The sequence below is a fragment of the Euleptes europaea genome, chromosome 4 (genome assembly GCF_029931775.1).
Source record: "Euleptes europaea isolate rEulEur1 chromosome 4, rEulEur1.hap1, whole genome shotgun sequence".
Lineage (NCBI taxonomy): Eukaryota > Metazoa > Chordata > Lepidosauria > Squamata > Sphaerodactylidae > Euleptes > Euleptes europaea.
The window spans coordinates 122,142,121-122,160,251 of NC_079315.1; the positions used below are offsets into that span (position 1 = coordinate 122,142,121).

Sequence of the window (18,131 nt, forward strand, 5' to 3'; positions counted from 1 at the left end):
ACGGTCTCAGGGCACACAGCACACCCTAATGCCAGCTCTGACCCCACCTCTTCTCAGGATCTTGTAATGTTCTCTGCGCCATCAGAGGTTCCTTCACCTTCTCATTCTCCAGCAGAAGCTACCCTGTGGCCCGCTGCTCTCCGCAGGGAAGTCAGGAAACAAATAAACCAACAAAGCCAGACATGGAAATGGCAATGTTCAGAAAAGGGTGGGAGAATGCCTCCCAAGTCTTCCAGAAATTGAACTGCATTTCCTAAGGCTTCCGTGAAGACCTGCTTCTTCTTGTCCACTCCAAGTGTTACTAATCAGCCTAGCAAAACAAGATATATGGCTCTTACCAGTTGCATAAGAACATAAGGAGAGCCCTGCTGGATCAGACCAGCAGTCCATCTAGTCCAGCATCCTGTCTCACACAGCAGTCAGCCAGATCCTCTGAAGGTCCAACAACGGGGCATAGAGGCCGAGGCCTTCCCTTTATGTTTCCTCCTGGCACTGGGATTCAGAGGTTGACTGCCTCTGATTGTGGAGGTTTTCTTTAGTCACCATGGCTAGGAGCCACTGATAGACCTCTCCTCTATGAACCTGTCTAATCCCTTTCTGAAGCTATCCTTGTCCCGGGGTATCGCTACATCCTCTGAAAGCAGATTCCACATTTTAATCACTAGCTGTGCAAAGAAGTATTTCCTTTTGTCCATCCTGAATTTACTTCCCCTCAGCTTCATTGAATGCCCTTGAGTTCTAGCGTTAGGGAGAAAAAGTTCTCTTTGTCAGTTCTCTCCACCATCATGTGCATAATTTTATAATCTCTATCACATCCCCCCTAAGTCACCTCTTTTCTAGACTGCTGTAGCGTGTGGCTTTTGTGCCTATCAATAAATACACATAAAATCGCATTCTGTACTTGTATTTCTAGCCTTTTGACCCAGCTATCTACAATTTTTGTCCTCTGTAACGTCTGCCAACGCGATCTACTTCATGCATCTGACAAAGTGGCCTCTGGCCTACGAAAGCTTACACCACAACTAATCTGTTGGGTCTTCAGGGTTGTTCGCAAGACTCCCGAGGAGGTCAGAAAGGCTCCCCCTCTCCTGGCTTTTTGCAAATGGTGCAAAACTGAGTTATTCAATAGGGCTTTCTGCACTGGTAATAGGGTTGCATTGTACAAAATGGTTCACAAAGTTACTTGGATAAATTATTATGGACTGTGGTTTATACTAGTGCACATAGTTTGCTGTAAGTAGGATTGTGCTGTGTAATTTGTCATCATTTAATGTGTCATGTTAACGCTTATGCTTTGCGTCAGTTCTGTTTTTAGATTTCTGGTTGGTTCCAGATTTCTGCAGCCCTATTTCTATTGTTGATGTTCCATCCTATTGATTATATTGATTTATTCCGCATAATCCGTCTTGAGTCCCAGTGAAAAAGGTGGACTATAAATACGTAAATAAATAAAATAAATTTGTTTTCAATTGCAAAGGTGTTTCATGAACAGGCTCTGCAGCTAGGGGGGGATTAATGTTTGTTTTTCACTATGCAAGAGCTGCCTGTTGTTGTAAGGCTGGCTCTGGAACCACACACCAAGTGTGTTGAAAGTGAAAACTGTTCACTCCTGCAGCCGTCCATTGAAACTGTTTTTTGCCTTGGATGTCAGATGAGTGGGGCACTTTTGACCACCTGGCTTTAGGGCTTGCAATCTGGTGGTTCAGGAGCCTGAGACGTCCATCTCAGTGTGGTGCAGAGCAGTGGTTTGGAGCGGTGGAGTCTCCGGGTTTGATTCCCCACTCCTCCACATGAGCGGCGGATGCTAATCTGGTGAACTGGATCTGGCAAACTGGATTTGATTCCTCACTCCTACACACAAAGCCAGCTGGGTGACTTTGGCCTGGTCTCAGCTCTCTCAGCCCCACCTACCTCACAGGGTGTCTGTTGTGGGGAGGGGAAGGGAAGGTGATTGTAAGCTGGTTTGATTCTTCCTTAAGTGGTAGAGAAAGTCAGCATATAAAAACTAACTACTCCTCCCCCTCCTCCTCCCCTTCTTCCTCTTCATCTTCTGCCAGAACTCACCAGAACTCTTCTTCTTCTTTTCCTCCTCCTCCTTCGCATCTATCCACAGGGAGAATTCTCATTACTCTTTATGGCGTGAGAGATAGAGCTTTGTGGCATTATAAAAGGTGCCACAGACATGGTTGTGAAGACAGTAATTTAGTAATTGTGGACCTGGCCCACTGGGAGCATCTCCTGCACAAGCCCCACTGACAGGAACAAGCCAGGCATCAGATACAGAGCAGAAGGCAGGGCCGTTAATAGACACAGTGGATGGGAGTATTATTAGAAGTGAAAAGTCTAAGGAAGTGGTGTTTTTTCTCCCTGAAATGTGCCTGAGACAAATGATGTGTGCATTGAGATATATAAATTATCTAAGCTTAAAGCGACTGCAGGAGTGATGACCATAAACAGATTAGTGTCGGAGAATTTTAAAGGATGCCTCAACAGAAATTGGTACCCAAATCACGGCATCGTATCAAATACAAAAATCCATTATCTCAAAACAACAAGAATTGTCTGACTAGCACTGGATGGATGATGCCCTGGGTGGTTTTCTTGCTTGCTTGCTTGTGTGTGTGTGTTTCTTTTTTCTTTTTTTCCTGAGTCAAACTTGAATATTTAAGCAGGAAGTGGAGATGGTGATAAATAACAGCCAAAGGTGGGGCGCAGGGACCAGCTTGGCAGAGAATCCACACCAAAATGTAATTTGCAGATGCCTCTCTTTTCCCCAGCCATTGATTCTTAGCTGTTTGCATCATTCTGAGCTATTTATTTATATGTTATATGTTCCTGCCTAGGAATTAAGATTATGGGGAGAGGCCCTCCTAATTGTCCCATGAATCAAAGAAGTTCATTTAGAGGGTACACGAGAGAGGGCCTTTTCGGTGGTAGCCCCATGATTATAGAACAACCTCCCCAGGGAGATGCGCCTGGCCCCCTCATGTTTGATCTTCAGGAGGCAGTTGAAAGCGGTTTTATTAAGGACCACATTTAATTGAGTTTACTAGCAATCTTGAGCTGTGCTTTTAAATTTTGTTTTTTATGTGTTTAATGTGCTTTATTTTATGTGTTTTGACTCTGTTGTATGATGCCTTGAACTCTGTAAGGAAGAAAGACAGCTAATAGATGTTTAAAATCAATAAATAAATATGAAAAAAGAAGAGAGTTTAAGAATGAATAAGGCTTGGCTTCCTGTCTTGAAAACCTCCAGACTAACAAAGACTACAGTCCACAATAGCCATCCGGATTAGCTTTGGATTTCACACATTAACAGATCACTTCAGGATACAATGGTTCCATATTAACATGCCACACCCTCGTTAGCACATTATCTTGATACTTACAGGACAATGATTAGCACATTACCTTTGTTACTTTTTGCAGGACAATGATTCAGCTCAAACCCAACCCCTTTCTGACTATATATTACTCTTCCTACACACTTGACACTGAGAGACACTGTCCTTCAGTGTTACTCCTCTGAAGATGCCGGCCACAGCTGCTGGCAAAACGTCAGGAAAGAAAATACCAAGACCACGGTTACACAGCCCGGATAACCTACGAGAACCAATGAACTCTGACCGTGAAAGCCTTTGACAAAATATTAAAAACATTTCTGTGCCGCCTTTCCAGCCAATTTGGGGTCTCTATGGTGTCAAACGTTAAAAATTAAAATATGAAAACATTTCAGACTTTAAAAGCATATAAAATGCATACATATTATAAGTTATCTGTCTTGCTGTCCTTTCCTGCAAGTTCTTCTGCAGCCTGAATGCCTGCCAAAGACAGAAGGAACTCTTCATTTGGATCATACCGAAAGAGAAGTTGGTGAAAAGCGTTCAAGAGACTCATTAAACGAGCAGCTGGACTGACCTTGGAGAAGCATCTCCGAGGCATCCTTTGGACGCAGCGCTGGCTGTGGCAAAAGCACTCACCTGCAGGGCTTTGTGTGCTCTCACAGGGCATCTCATTGAAACAGAGAACTCTTGCGAGCCACTCAGCTGAGCTTTAACAAGACAGCCCTGCAAGGGAGTCCATCTGCCTCGGCCAGTGCCAGGTTTCAACGGAGCCTTGGTGGGGCTTTTGCAAGTCAGATTTCTGGGCAGACAAAGGGGGCCTTGAGGGTCCCGCCCTTCTGCTCCTCAGGTTTTTCCATCAGGGGCGCTCAAAACTTGGAAGCTTGGAAGGCTTTAAGAGAGAGAGAGGTGTGGACTTGTTCATGGAGGAGAGGGCTATCCATGGCTACTAGTCAAAATGCATACTAGTCATGATGCATTCCTATTCTCTGCAGGAGGATCACAGGAGCATGCCATTAGGTGCTTTGGAACACAGGCAGGATAATGCTGCTGCAGTCACCTTGTTTGTAGGCTTCCTAGAGGTTGGCCACTGTGCGAATAGACAGCTGGACTTGATGGGCTGTGGTCTGATCCAGGATGGCTTTTCTTATGTTCTTATGATGCATACCTATCCTCTCCAGGATCATAGGAGCATGCCTATTATATCAGATGCTTTGGAACACAGGCAGGATAATGCCGCTGCAGTCATCTTGTTTGTGGGCTTCCTAGAGGGACCTGGTCGGCCACTGTGTGAACAGACTGCTGGACTTGATGGGCCTGGGTCTGATCCAGCATGTCCTTTCTCATGTTCTTATGTTCTTAACTACTTAAGAACGTAACATAAGTAGAGCCCTGCTAGATCAGACCCAGGCCCATCAAGTCCAGCAGTCTGTTCACACAGTGGCCGACCAGGTGCCTCTAGGCAGCCCACACACAGGAAGACTGCAACAGCATCCTCCCGCCCATGCTCCCCAGCAAGTGATACAAAGAGGCATGCTGCCTCTGGTACTGGAGGGAGTATCTGAGTGGTAGAGAGAAGGGAGTGGCTCAGTGGTAGAGCATCTGCTTGGCACACAGAAGGTCCCATGTTCAATCCCTGGCATCTCCAGTTAAAAGGGCCAGGCTATAGGTGAAGTGAAAGACCTCCACCTGACACCCTGGAGAGCTGATTTCAGTCTGAGTAGACAAGGCTGACTTTGATGGGTGGAGGGTCTGATTCACGGTTGGGAAGTTTTACTTGTTTGTGTGTCGATGACTAGTATCCATTGATAGCCCCATCCTCCATGAACTTGTCCACTTCCCCTTTTAAAACCTTCCAAGTTGGCTCAGGATCCTGCCCAGCTGTACACTTGCTGGTTGCCCCTGGGAAGCTGGCATTAACCACCCTTGACAAAGTAGTTTTTCCCCCCTTGCTTGCCATTCCATTTATGCACTTTCAAGTGCTGCTGTGATTATTTATGGGACATACAATGTATTTGGAGCAGCGTTCACACCTCTCTGTTTACTCCCACGTCAAATTCATCATGGCCACCTTGAGCTGCTGCTGTTCCCCTTGGCTGGGCCTCCCCGTGGAAAGCCCGAGGGGCAGCCTTGCTATTCTTGATCGAGCTGAGGAAGAGCAGGTGATCTCTGGAAAGGGCAGCCCCGCTTATTTCCACTGGGCCCTCTGCACTCTTGCTTGCAAGCAGGGATCTTCTTCTCAAGCTTGCACAGGGCAACTGCAAAACCCTACAACAGGGGGGGCAGAGAAACCCAGAGCAAAGAGGCTGTTAAAAAAACACACCCTTGTCCTTCCCTTGGGTGTTAGGCGAGGGCTTCTGTGAGTAAGCGTTAATTCACACACAAAAATCTAACTGTGTAGAAAACTGGCATGCCAGGGGAAAGGGTCTCAAGCTAACCTTTGCCAGGATGCACTGACTTTTCATGTGCAGGGATTTTGGTTTCTGGTTTTCAGGAGTCTTCCAAAATGTGAGCTCCTTGTGCGCAGCCTCCAGCAGCACAGCCCTGGCACCCATTCGCCTTCCTCCCTCAAGCCACTGAAGGGAGAGGCTTTAAGATATCAGTTCTTGAAAGCATGCAGAATGCTTTGCCTAACCCCTTCCCAAAAAGTACCTCTTGTTTCCATTTTACGGATGCAGGAACAAAAGGGCTGATCTCAAGAAATCGCCATCTGCCACTAGTCCAAAAGGGGACTTCAGAGTTGGGCCTTTCTGGCTCTCTGTGATGCCAGGCTTCACCGCCATTGGCACTCCAAAGCGATGGGGAGCTGAACACACATGAAGCTGCCTTCTACTGCATCAGAACCTTAATCCATCAAAGTCAGTCTTGTCTACTCAGACCAGCAGTGGCTCTCCAGGGTCTCAGGCAGGGGTCTTCCACATCACCTACTTGCCCGGTCCCTTTAACTGGAGATGCTGGGGATTGAACCTGGGATCTTCTGCATGCCAAGCAGATGCTCTACCATTGAGCTACAGCCCCCCGCCCCAGAGGCTGCACCTCTGGGGTGAGAGGTGCTTGTGTCAGGGGAAGACCCTTTGCTCCAGAGCAAAAGTCGCGCCTAGCAGAACGGATCCGTGGGCTCTAGCCCTGAGGCTGCCTGTGGCTTCCATAAGACCACCAAGGATGTTTGTGGCTAGCTGAGCTCAGAGCTGACCCCAAGGCTGCACCTTCACATTTTTGGACCTGTTGCGCTCTTGTTGTGCTCTACCGCGGTCCCCAACCTTTTTGAGCCTGCGAGCATCTTTGGAATCCTGAGGCCGCGTGGTGGGTGCAGCCGCAGAATGGCTGCCACAAAATGGCTGCTGCATGAGGCGGAGCCAGCCCCAAAATGGCTGCCGCAGGTGATCTTCAGTCACACAGTGAAGCTCCTTGTGCTGTGGTGGCACAACGTTTTGAAAAATCTGCACAGCCAACTAAATCTCCAGTGGCCAGTCAGAAGCCTTGCTGGGCAAAATCCCAACTGGGCCCTGCCCACCTTCTAAAAACACACTTAGTGGTAGGGTTGCCAACCTCCAGGTACCAAACAAAAAATTAGCAGTAAAATAAGCAATAGTTTCTATGCAACAGTAGTATTATTCATTCTTGGCATGATAAACATTCTGTCATGTATACAGTATATGTGCAATAGTATGCCAAAAAAAGTAAGTAAACGCGCTGTTACAGTCACAAGCGTTGTATTGAAGCCAAAATGTCTTATGCGAATATATCGCCCACTTGCATCAAGGAGACGTTGTGCTGTAATCACATATGTGTCAAGTCCTTTGTGATGTGGGTAGCAGTTTCCTTCTGTTGTTGCTACTTGGAGTATAATAACTCCAAACCTCCAGGTACCAGCTGGAGATCTCCTGCTATTACAGCTGATCTCCAGCTGATAGAGATCAGTTCACCTGGAGAAAATGGCCACTTTGGCAATTGGACTTTATGGCATTGAAGTCCTTCCCCAAACCGCGCCCTCCTCAGGCTCCACCCCAAAAACCTCCCACTGGTGGCGAAGAGGAACTTGGCAACCCTACTTGGCTGGTGCCAGGAAAGTGGTGGCAGGCACTGTGGCACCCATGGGTACAACATTGGAGATCTCTCTGCTATACCAAGCATTTGCACTGGATTGTCTGGTTGAGTTCCAGATGACGGGTCTCGTGCAACATCAGATGGAACGGGGATGCAGCCGGCGTCTTCTGCTGGGTCCTTGGATTTTGCGGTGGGGGCTCGAAGCAGCATCTCCGCTCTCAGGTTTATCACACTCTCAGTATTGCCTTGAAAACGAGCTAGAGCGGGCCAAAAAGGAAGTCGATTTATTTAGTAAATACGTTTTACAGAACTGCGGTTTGGATTTATAGGCACCTCGGTGGTGCTCCCAGGAAGACTCGCGGAGGTTTAACTACATTTTCTCAGCATCACACCAAGCCCCATAAACGGGCGCACATGTGCACCGCACAAATTCTCACTCCCGATATAAAAAAGGTTTTATGAGAGCGAAAGGCGAGCCGGAGCGGAGCGCATTGGCCCGCACCCCCCACACCATGGACTCTCACTTCCCCTTCGGCTTGTCAGACTCCGGTGACGTTTACAGCTATTTAGCTATCAAACTTTATGGGCAGCTCCGAGACGGGGACGTGTCTCTTAACTACTGCAATGTAATAAATGGCAGTCTGTTAAACCCCTCCGTTTGGCCGATCCCCGGCTCCGATTGGCTGAGGAGGCTCGAGAGGGATGGTTGCACACCAACCATCTGCACTGAATTGGTCGACATCAGCCTTTGGGCAAATGCAGTGGGTCTTTAGGGCCGCCTTGGGATGCCTTTGAGTGTGTCTGCCAGGGCCAAAAGGGTGAACCTGAGCACACCGGGCAAGCCCAGCAAAAATAGTCAGGTGCCATTTCTTCATTTCTGCTGGCCAAGGACCCTGCTTGCAGATCCCCAGCTGACCTCAAGTGCTGCTTCTGCCCCTCTTAGAATGATAAGAGTTGGAAGGGATCACCAGGGTCATCTAGTCCAACCCCCTGCACAATGCAGGAAATTCACAACTACCTCCCCCCCACACCCCCAGGGACCCCCTACTCCATGCCCAGAAGATGGCCAAGATGCCCTCCCTCTCATCATCTGCCTAAGGTCATAGAAGCAGCATTGCTGACAGATGGCCATCCAGCCCCTGCTTAAAAACCTCCAGGGAAGGAGAGCTCACCATCTCCCGAGGAAGCCTGTTCCACTGAGGAACCTCTTTGACTGTTAGAAAATTCTTCCTGATGTCTAGACGGAAAGTCTTTTGATTTAATTTCAACCCGTTGGTTCTGGTCCGACCTTCTGGGGCAACAGAAAACTTTTGTGCTTTTCTGGTACACTGAATCGGAGAGTGAGATAGAAGTACTGAGGGTGAGGATAAGGCTGATCGGTGAGTAGGGGTTCTCGCAGTATGGGATGGGGTTGCATTTCCCTAGAAATACACAAAGCTGCCAGCATGGTGTAGTGGTTAAGACCGGTGGTTTAGAGCGGTGGACTCTGATCTGGAGAACTGGGTTTGATTCCCCACTCCTCCACATGAGTAGCCGACGCTAATCTGGTGAACTGGATTTGTTTCCCCACTCCTCCACATGAAGCTAGTTGGGTGATCCTGGGCTAGTCACACTCTCTCAGCCTCACCTACCTCACAGGGTGTCTGTTGTGGGGAGGGGAAGGGAAGGTGATTGTAAGCTGGTTTGATTCTGCCTTAAGTGGTAGAGAAAGTCGGCATATAAAAACCAACTCTTCTTCTTAGATGGAAAACCATCGCTGCCCTCAACCGTAGGCCTGGCGGAACATCTCAGTCTTGCAGGCCCTGCGGAATTGCATCAAATCCCGCAGGGCCCTGGTCTCATTAGAGAGTTCCACCAGGCTGGGACCAGAGCCAGAAAGGCCCTGGCCCTGCTTGAGGACAGCTGGACACTCTTTGGGCCAGGGACCAGAAGCAAGTTGTTTCCCGCTGAATGCAACTTTCGGGGGGGGGGGTATATCGGGAGAGACAGTTCCACAAATACAATGGCCCCAAACCATTTAGGGCTTTGAAGGTTAACATGAGAACCTTGAACAGGTGTAAGGTGTGCTCTCCATGGGGCCCCCATGAGGACCCGCGCTGCTGCATTCTGGACCAGTAGGACTTTCCAGGTCAGCCTCAAGGGTAGCCCTGCTTAGAGCGAGTTATAGTATTGCCTTATAGATGGTGCCTTAAACTATATTGTTACTCCCTAGGAGTAACTTCTTCGTTGCGCAGAACCTCTGCAGCTGTTGGGGCGAAGCTCTCAGTTAGAGAGCAGAAGACCTGGGGTCTGTTCCCGGCACCCATCACCGTGCCTAGTAGTTGTCAGTCCCGTAAGATCTCTGGAAGCCGGTCGCAAGGCACACACCAACCACATTTTCTCCCCTTTTTCCCGCCTCCTCAGCGTGGTGAGCCAGCGTGGTGTAGTGGTTAAGAGCGTTGTTTTGGAGCAGTGGACTCTGATCTGGAGAACCGGATTTGATTCCCCACTCCTCCACATGAGTGGCAGACACTAATCTGGTGAACTGGATTTGTTTCCCCACTCCTACACACGAAGCCAGGTGGGTGACCTTAGGCTAGTCACCACTCTCTCAGCCTCACCTACCTCACAGGGTGTCTGTTGTGGGGAGGGGAAGGGAAGGCGATTGTAAGCTGGTTTGATTCTTCCTTAAGCGGTAGAGAAAGTCAGCATATAAAAACCAATTCTTCTCCTCCTCCTCCTCCTCCTTGCCGTTTCTGACTTGGATCCTGCCGGCCCCTCTCCTCAGCCACAGCTCAGTGCATCTTTGGCTTGCTGCTCAGGTTCACCTAAGAACTGCCCTTGGCCCAAAATCCATTCTCGGATTTGTTGTGGCACAGATGGACCGATACCTCCCCCCCCCTTCTTCTTTCCCTGTCAGTCTGGCACTGAACGTCTCCGCCCCCCCCGTTCAAACCCCCCCCCATCCTTCTTGGCTGGCTGAGACGTGCAGTTACAGTAACTCGTCAAAGGTGATGTGGACGACTTTGATGGAATATTTCCCCCTCCTTTAATTCTGCAGAAGGGCATTAGCGAAAGAATGCGCCCGGCTTTAATGGATTGTCTGACTAATATGGTCTGAAAGGGCTTCGCCGGAGGGAATAGATTTCTAATGGTCTTGTCAAACTCTGAAGTGAGGCAGGAAAGGAATCGGGAGGGGGGGAAGAGGGAAGCCAGGAGGGGAAGGGGTAAAGGGGAGGGGGATTTTGCAAAAGTTTATAATGTGCTGCAGATCAAAAACCATCCGGCCCACCTCCGTGCCCCGGCCTCTCTCGTTCACAGGAGGGGGAGGCCGCAGAACAGGACTCTGTTTTGGTTTTAAATTGAAACCGCCTTTTGCCCTCCCTGGGCTCTGTTGGAGAGGAGGGCGGTTGGAAAGTGGACCCTGCTGGGTGCTTCATCTCCGGGAAGACAGGAGCAACGAGGCAGGGCCATGGGCAGGAGGAACCAGAAGCCGAGGTGGCCCTGGCCAGGGAACGACCAGCCCTTTTGGTAGAGGGACAGGGTGGAGCCCCTTGAGCAGCGTGGGCAGTGATGGCATCCTTGGCCAAGTCTGAGCCCAGCGGCCTCTGTGTGTACTGCCAGCATCATGGGTGCCGCTTGGCTCACTTTGTTCCAGGGCTGTTTAACATCCCAGTCCTTTCCTGGCCCCAGAAAGGCCGGGATGGGTATAATAGGAGAGCCAGGATAGCAGGAAGTCTCCCTGCTCAGACACAGGTAGGCAAGAGCTAGCCAAAGAAGCCCTGCATTGAGAAGACCAGAGGGGCTTTCTGCCCACTGTCATCCGTACCTTGGTAACTGCCAGGCTAGACTACTGCACTACACTCTGTGTAGGGCTGCCCTTGAAGACTGCCTAGAAACAGCCGTTAGTCACCGTGTGCTGCTGCTTGCCTTTTGAAAGCGCAAGCTGCCAGAATCCCATTGCACCTATTTGACATCACCATCACTGGCCAGCTCTCTGTTTCTGGGTCCTGTCCTAAGAGCTGACTATGTCCTTCAGACAAAGAGCTCAGTCAGCAGTAGGGCGTACCTGGCACACAAGCTGAGCAGTGTGGAGGCCTGGCTTACTCTCTTCCAGCGTGAGAGCCAGCGTGGTGTAGTGGTTAAGAGCAGTGGTTTGGAGCCGTGGACTCTGATCTGGAGAACTGGGTTTGATTCCCCACTCCTCCACATGAAGCCAGCTGGGTGGCCTTGGGCTAGTCACACTCTCTCAGCCCCACCTACCTTGCAGGGTGTCTGTTGTGGGGAGGGGGAGGGAAGGTGATTTTAAACCGGTTTGATTCTCCCTTGAGTGGTAGAGAAAGTCGGCATATAAAAACCAACTCTTCTTCCTCCTCCTCTTCCTCTTCTTCTTCTTTATCTTCCTCCTCCTCCTCCTCCTCCTATTGCTGGCTCTTGAGACCAAGAGGTTTTCCACTCCTGACCTCAATGCTCTGGCCCCAGAGAGCTCCAGGAAGCAACACCTCCTATATGGAATCATAGAATAGAATCATAGCATTGGAAGGGCCATCAGGGTCATCTAGTCCAACCCCCTGCACAATGCAGGACACTCACAACCACCTTCCTCCCCCACCCCCAGTGACCCCTACTCCATGCCCAGAAGATGACCAAGATGCCCTCCCTCTCATGATCTCCCTAAGGTCATAGAATCAGCATTGCTGACAGATGGCCATCTAACCTCCTCTTAAAAACCTCCAGGGAAGGAGAGCTCACCACCTCCTGAGGAAGCCTGTTCCACTAAGGAACTGCTCTAACTGAACACTCATAGGAACACTCCCCCTTCCAGCGAGGGTCTCCTCAGAACCCCATTGTGTGTGAATGCAAAAGTGGCGTGTGCTAGGAGCGGGGCCTATCCAGAGGAACCGGGCATGTGGTTTTTTACGGGCTGGAGCTGCCAATTTCTATGTGTTTATTTTTGCATATTAGAGTGCCTATTTCGATCCTGCGATTAGTATGCATTGTTTTCCATTCCTTTGACTCACAGAGGCTTTAATTATTGCTTCTACATAAGCGCACGGGCTTCCTCCTTCTTAAAATAAATACTGATACCGCTCAAGAGACCGGGGGAGGAGGGGAGAAATAGCAAGCGTATCTTTCCTGAACTGAAGCGGAGCCTTTTCCCCCAAGAACTGCCTTGTTAGCACCCCGGGACTGTCATTGTCAGATTGCTTTAAGCAAATGTTTATTTCACAGGATTTGGTGTGATGTCGCGCACATACCCTGACGCACACGCAAACACACCCACACACACAACACAATTTTGCTCTCAGTTCAGTAATAACCTTGGAGAAACTTGCTATATATCTCAGGATGCTTTTTTGGAAACTGCATACAAGTGGTGTTCGCTTTGAAACTGCAATGATAACACAAACTCATTGCAATTCTAGGAGGAAAAATGCTTTCACTCTAAGGATATTGTTTGATTCTTCCTTATGTGGTAGAGAAAGTCGGCATATAAAAACCAACTCTTCTACTACTACTACTTCTTCTTCTTCAGACCCTTGGTCCATCAAAGTAAGTATTGTCTACTCAGATCGGCAGTGGCTCTCCAGGGTCTCAGGTAGAGGCCTTTCACATCACCTACTAGCCTAGTCCCTTTTAGGGCTGTTGATTCAGTAAAAACCGAACCAAAACAATACAGAATAAATGCCAATTTGGTAAATTTCTGGTTCGGGTATACCAAATCAGCAAAATCTGTGAGGTTGGCAAAGCCAAATTTGCCATTCCCAAATATTCGGCTTTCTGTGGCTCCTACGGGGTCATTTGTGCAGTTAGAGGTCCCAATTTTTCAGGGTAGCTAGAAGGGACTCTCCTTGCAAGAACCCCCAAGTTTGGTAAAGATTGGGTCAGGGGGTCTGGAGTTATGGGGTCTGGAAGGGGCCGGCCCATCCTCCTCCATTGCAGTGCATTGGAAAAGTGGCTGTGTTCAGACTCCTTAATGTGACCTTAGCAATGTATCTCAATGAGGAAGCTGGGCTTTAAACGGTGGGAAAGTTCACCCTGCACCTCCATAGAGACAAACTGTATCACATAGTATCTCTATGGAGGCACTGGACGAACTTTCCCACCCACCGCTTAAAGCCTGGTTTCCCCATTGAGATACATTAGATCAGATTAAAGAGTCACACAGTCACTTTACCAGTGCATTTCCAAGGGAGGATGTGGGTGACCCCTTCCAGACCCCATAACTTTGGACCCCCTGACCCAATCTTTACCAAACATGGGGGTTCTTGCAAGGAGAGTCCCTTCAAGCTACCCTGAAAATTTGGGATCTCTACCTGCAAAAATGCCCCTGCAGGACCTGCGAAAAGCTGAGGAATGCATTTAATGTGTTTAAATGGCTGAATTATTCGAGAATCCTGAATTTAAAGCCGAATTTTCACCTATACTGGTATAGGGGAATTCGGCATTCGGGTTTTCCTGAATAAAAAAGGCCATTTAAACCCAAAACCAAGTTAAACTGAATTTTTAAAAAATCAACAGCCCTAGTCCCTTTAACTGGAGATGCCGGGGATTGAACCTGGGACCTTCTGCAAACCAAGCAGAGGCTCTACCACTGAGCCACAGCCCCTCCCCCTCCTGATGGGCTCTGCTTGCCCCAGCGAGGGTTGATTGACTACCGATGGCTTGCTTGTTGTGTGTCCTGGCATGCGGGAGAGTCCAATTAGCCATCCGGCGTTCTTCCCTGGAGAGGCCCCCCTCCCTCCCCAGCCTTCACAGAGAGAGTTGGACTTTGCTTATCGTGAGCCTTTCTGGGGTTGAGCGTAGCCCAAGGCACTCCGCAAACATCTGTCCCTGCTATTTCCAGCCTGCCTGCCAGGCCGCATCGACAGCCTTCACGTTGTGGCCTTCCAGAGAAGAACCAGGGCGCTGCTTATTTTGGCCTTGTCTGCAGCACCAGGTCATTTGCAAAGGACCGAGAGCCAGCAGCAGATGCCTGAAAGAAGGGATGGCGGGGAAGGGGCCAAGAGCCGTTGGCGGAGGGTGGTACTTCCTCTTTGCAGGGGGCAATAGTGACTGGGATGCCCTCTGTTCTGCTTGCCTTCCATGCTGTCCTTCCTCCCAAGGTGTTCCTGTCCTTCTCCAAGGACACCTTTGCGCCAGCCGTGCAAGGAAGGCTACGCCAGTGTGGCTGTCCCATGAACACACATGAAGCCAGGCCTGCCAGATCTCGGAGGTTCAGAGTGACTCCTCTCACAGTTCGGCAATATTCTATGGCCCTTGGGCAGAGGGAGGACATCTTGGCCATCTTCTGGGCATAGAGTAGGGGTCACTAGGGGTTTGTGGGGGGAGGTAGTTGTGAATTTCCTGCATTGTGCAGGGGGTGGTGGACTAGATGACCTTGGTGTCCCTTCCAAATCTATGATTTTATCCAGGGGAACCTCTGGGCATGGAGTAGGGGTCATGGGGTATGTGGGGGGAGGTAGTTGTGAATTTCCTGCATTCTGCATGGGGTTGGACTAGATGACCCTGGTGGTCCCTTCCAACTCTATGATTCTGTGATCCAACTCGAGCCCTTAAGCCCTCTTCCCCGCTCGTTGGCTCTTTGCTTCCGAGGATGCTTCTGGATGTCGGAGCCATTGGGTGACCCTCAGGGGATCCTTTCTCACCTTCTCGATGCCAGCTGGCTGTGCCAAGGAAGAAAGTAGCCTGTCCTTGGCTGATTTGCATGCCTTAATGGTCCCTTCCGCGGTTGCCAAGGTCACCCAAGAGCGACCCTGCTAACGATGCCATCTGCGCCCCTCCCCTTGGAACATCAAGGGCGCTTACCTCGTTTATGCTAATCAACTTATGCTCCTTGTGTTAAGTTAATTAAGTGTGAGAGGAACACGGTGCATGGGGGGGCTCAGGCTTGGGGGAGGGGCTGGGGCTCTTGCGGCACTTCCGGGCTTGTCCGGCTGATGAAGCCATGGCAGGGGTCATAAGTTATGCTGGGAGCTGCAGGAAAAGACCCCCCACTCGATATCAGCTGCTTTCTAAGAGCAAAGCATCATGGCCCATCATAGCCGGCTCCTATTCATTCCAATTGTCGGAGGGGGGGACCCCTCCAGACCCCATAACCCCGGACCCCCTGATCCAATGCTCACCAAACTCAAAGGGTCTTGCAAGGAGGGACCCCCCAAGCTACTTTGAAAGTTTGGGACCCCCACCTCAACAAATGCTCCCCCAGAGCCGCGGAAAGCCCCAAATGTGTTTTAAAGGGCTTTAAATGGCCGAATTTGTTCGGGAATGCCAAATTTCCTGCTGAATTCGGCATTCCCGAACCGGGGGGGGGGGTTGGAATTCGGCCAAATCCGAACCAAGCTGAATTTTTTTTTCAACAGCCCTACAATCCAGCAAAAGCTTTCTCGTTCATATTGGCTGGGACCGGATCATGCTAAACCAGCCCCATCAGGCAAGGCAGCTTGCCCTTCAGAGCCAGCAAGCTCACTTGGAGAAGAACAACTCAGCAGCAAAAGGTTGGGGGGAGGGGAAGTTCTTCAGATCTCGATTCTTCTACCATGTATGATTCAGTAGGACTAAAGCCTGAGGTGCCCTGGCCTGGATGTCGTAGGCTGGCCCTCTTTCATCAGATCTCAGATGGTAAGCAGGGTCAGCCCTAGTTAGTATTTGGATGGGAGGCCACTCAAGAAGTCCAGAAGACCACTTCTGAATGGCTCTTGCATTTACCTGGATGGCCCGGGCCAACTTTGATCTCGTCAGAGCTTGGCAGCTAAACAGGGTTGGCCCTGGTTAATATTTGGATGGGAGACCAGCAAGGAAGCCCAGGGTCACTACACGGAGGAAGGGGGAGGGGCTGTGGCTCAGTGGTAGAGCATCTGCTTGGCCTGCAGAAGGTCCCAGGTTCAATCTCCGGCATCTCCAGTTAAAGGGACCAGGCAAGTAGGTGATGTGAAAGACCTCTGCCTGAGACCCTGGAGAGCCGTTGCTGGTCTGAGTAGACAATACTGACTTTGATGGACCACGGGAAGTCTGATTCAGTATGAGGCAGCTTCATGCGTTTGTGTGTGAAGGCAATGGCCAACCGCCTCTGAACATCTCTTGCCTTGAAAACGCTACAGGGTCACCATAAATCCACTGAGACTTGACAGCACACACACAAAATTGTTTTCTGTAGCCCCAGAAAGTCGGACCAGAACCACCGGGTTGAAATTAAATCAAAAAAGTTTCTGTCTAGACATTAGGAGGAACTTTCTAACAGTCAGAGTGGTTCCTCAGTGGAACAGGCTTCCTCAGGAGGTGGTAAGCTCTCCTTCCCTGGAGGTTTTTAAGCAGAGGCTAGATGGTCATCTGTCAGCAATGCTGATTCTATGAACTTAGGGAGATCATGAGAGGGAGGGCATCTTGGCCATCTTCTGGGCATGGAGTAGGGGTCACTGGAGGTGTGTGGGGGAGGTAGTTGTGAATTTCCTGCATTGTGCAGGGGGTTGGACTAGATGACCTTGGTGGTCCCTTACAATTCTGTGATTCTATGAAAATAATCTAAGGTGGTTGCCTGAAGGTGCGGTAGCTCAGTCCTCAGCTGCACCACTTGCTTCTGACTGCAGTGGCCCCGATTCCCAGGGTTCTGTGGCACCTCCCAGCGTGGCTGTCTCAGCTTCCCAAAGGGCAGGGCTGGGCCGTCCAGGGAATGGCCTCTATCAACTTGGTCTGTTACCCCAGCCTTGTACTGTGTGTTTCTCCTAAGAAGTTCAAAGCAGAGCAGAGAGAGGCAGATGTTCTTTCCCCTCCCCAGGAGGCTCCCCCCCCCCAAGTTCTCCCCTCCTGTTTGTGGGAAGGAAAAGAGACAGCTGTCCTGGAAAAAAAAACAGGCAGCGCAGCAGCTGGACAGCAGCAGGCGGAGCCCGCAGGCCGCTCGCCCCGTCAGGCCCCATGAGCTCAAGCTCCTTGAGGTGGGCCAGGCAAACTCCCTAAAGGAGGGAGACGGACAATCCACAGCTGTGGGGGGGGGGAATGGGGAATGCATGGGGGGAATGCACAGAAGGGGCAGGGGTGGAAGCCCACCCATCAAACCGTCTCTGCAACTGAGGCAGCAAATTACATCCTAGCAAGTTAAGCACCCAAGTATTGTTGGAGGGGGAGCAGGTACATTTTACTGAAGCTTGGGGGTCCTCAGTGGTGTGGGGTGGGCTGCAAGCCCCTTACTGTGATGCTGCCACTGTCATCCTATAGCTGGGTATGTATTTTTGTGTGCACACATGTATCCATTTCCCTTTTTTGGTTTGGGGAAGATTCTGCACCACTGAAATGGCTAATATGTACCCAAAAATCAAAACTGGAGAATATTCCACACAGCAATACTCCCCACCCCGCCCGTGCACGTGTGTGCTTACACTTCTTTTCTCGCACACTTGCATGGACGCACATGAACGCCCTGACTGCTCTCTCTCTCTCTCTCTCTCCCCCCCCCCCCCCCCAGTCAGCAAGTGCCGCGAAACAAAACGTTCTATTTTGGGAATGACATACATATTATTGTGGGGAGTCGTGGGAATTGTGAAGAAAGGAAGGCCATTGAAATGAAGTAACAAAAAGAAAAAACTTTTGTAAAAGGGAAGCCTTTTTCGGCACTGCTGATAATGCCGAGAAAAAGGAACCGTTTTGACTGTAAACTCTAGGAAGAAAGAAGCCAAGGCTGAGTTTTTTTTTGGGGGGGGGGGAATCAACCCCCTGCCCTTTCCTAGGGATTTGATGCCAGACCCAATTCTGACTGGGGCTCAGCTGCCG

At 50.0% G+C, this 18,131-nt stretch overlaps 1 protein-coding gene across 1 annotated transcript in view; it reads left to right on the forward strand.

Moving 5' to 3' along the window:
* The first annotated feature begins 7,900 nt into the window (after nt 1–7,900).
* Nucleotides 7,901–18,131, forward strand: part of CNTFR (ciliary neurotrophic factor receptor) — a 170,994-nt gene continuing 160,763 nt past the window's right edge. Inside the window, exon 1 of the mRNA XM_056849097.1 lies at nt 7,901–8,014. Within this exon, the coding sequence (XP_056705075.1) occupies nt 7,901–8,014 (114 nt within the window). The remainder of the gene's footprint in view (nt 8,015–18,131) is intronic.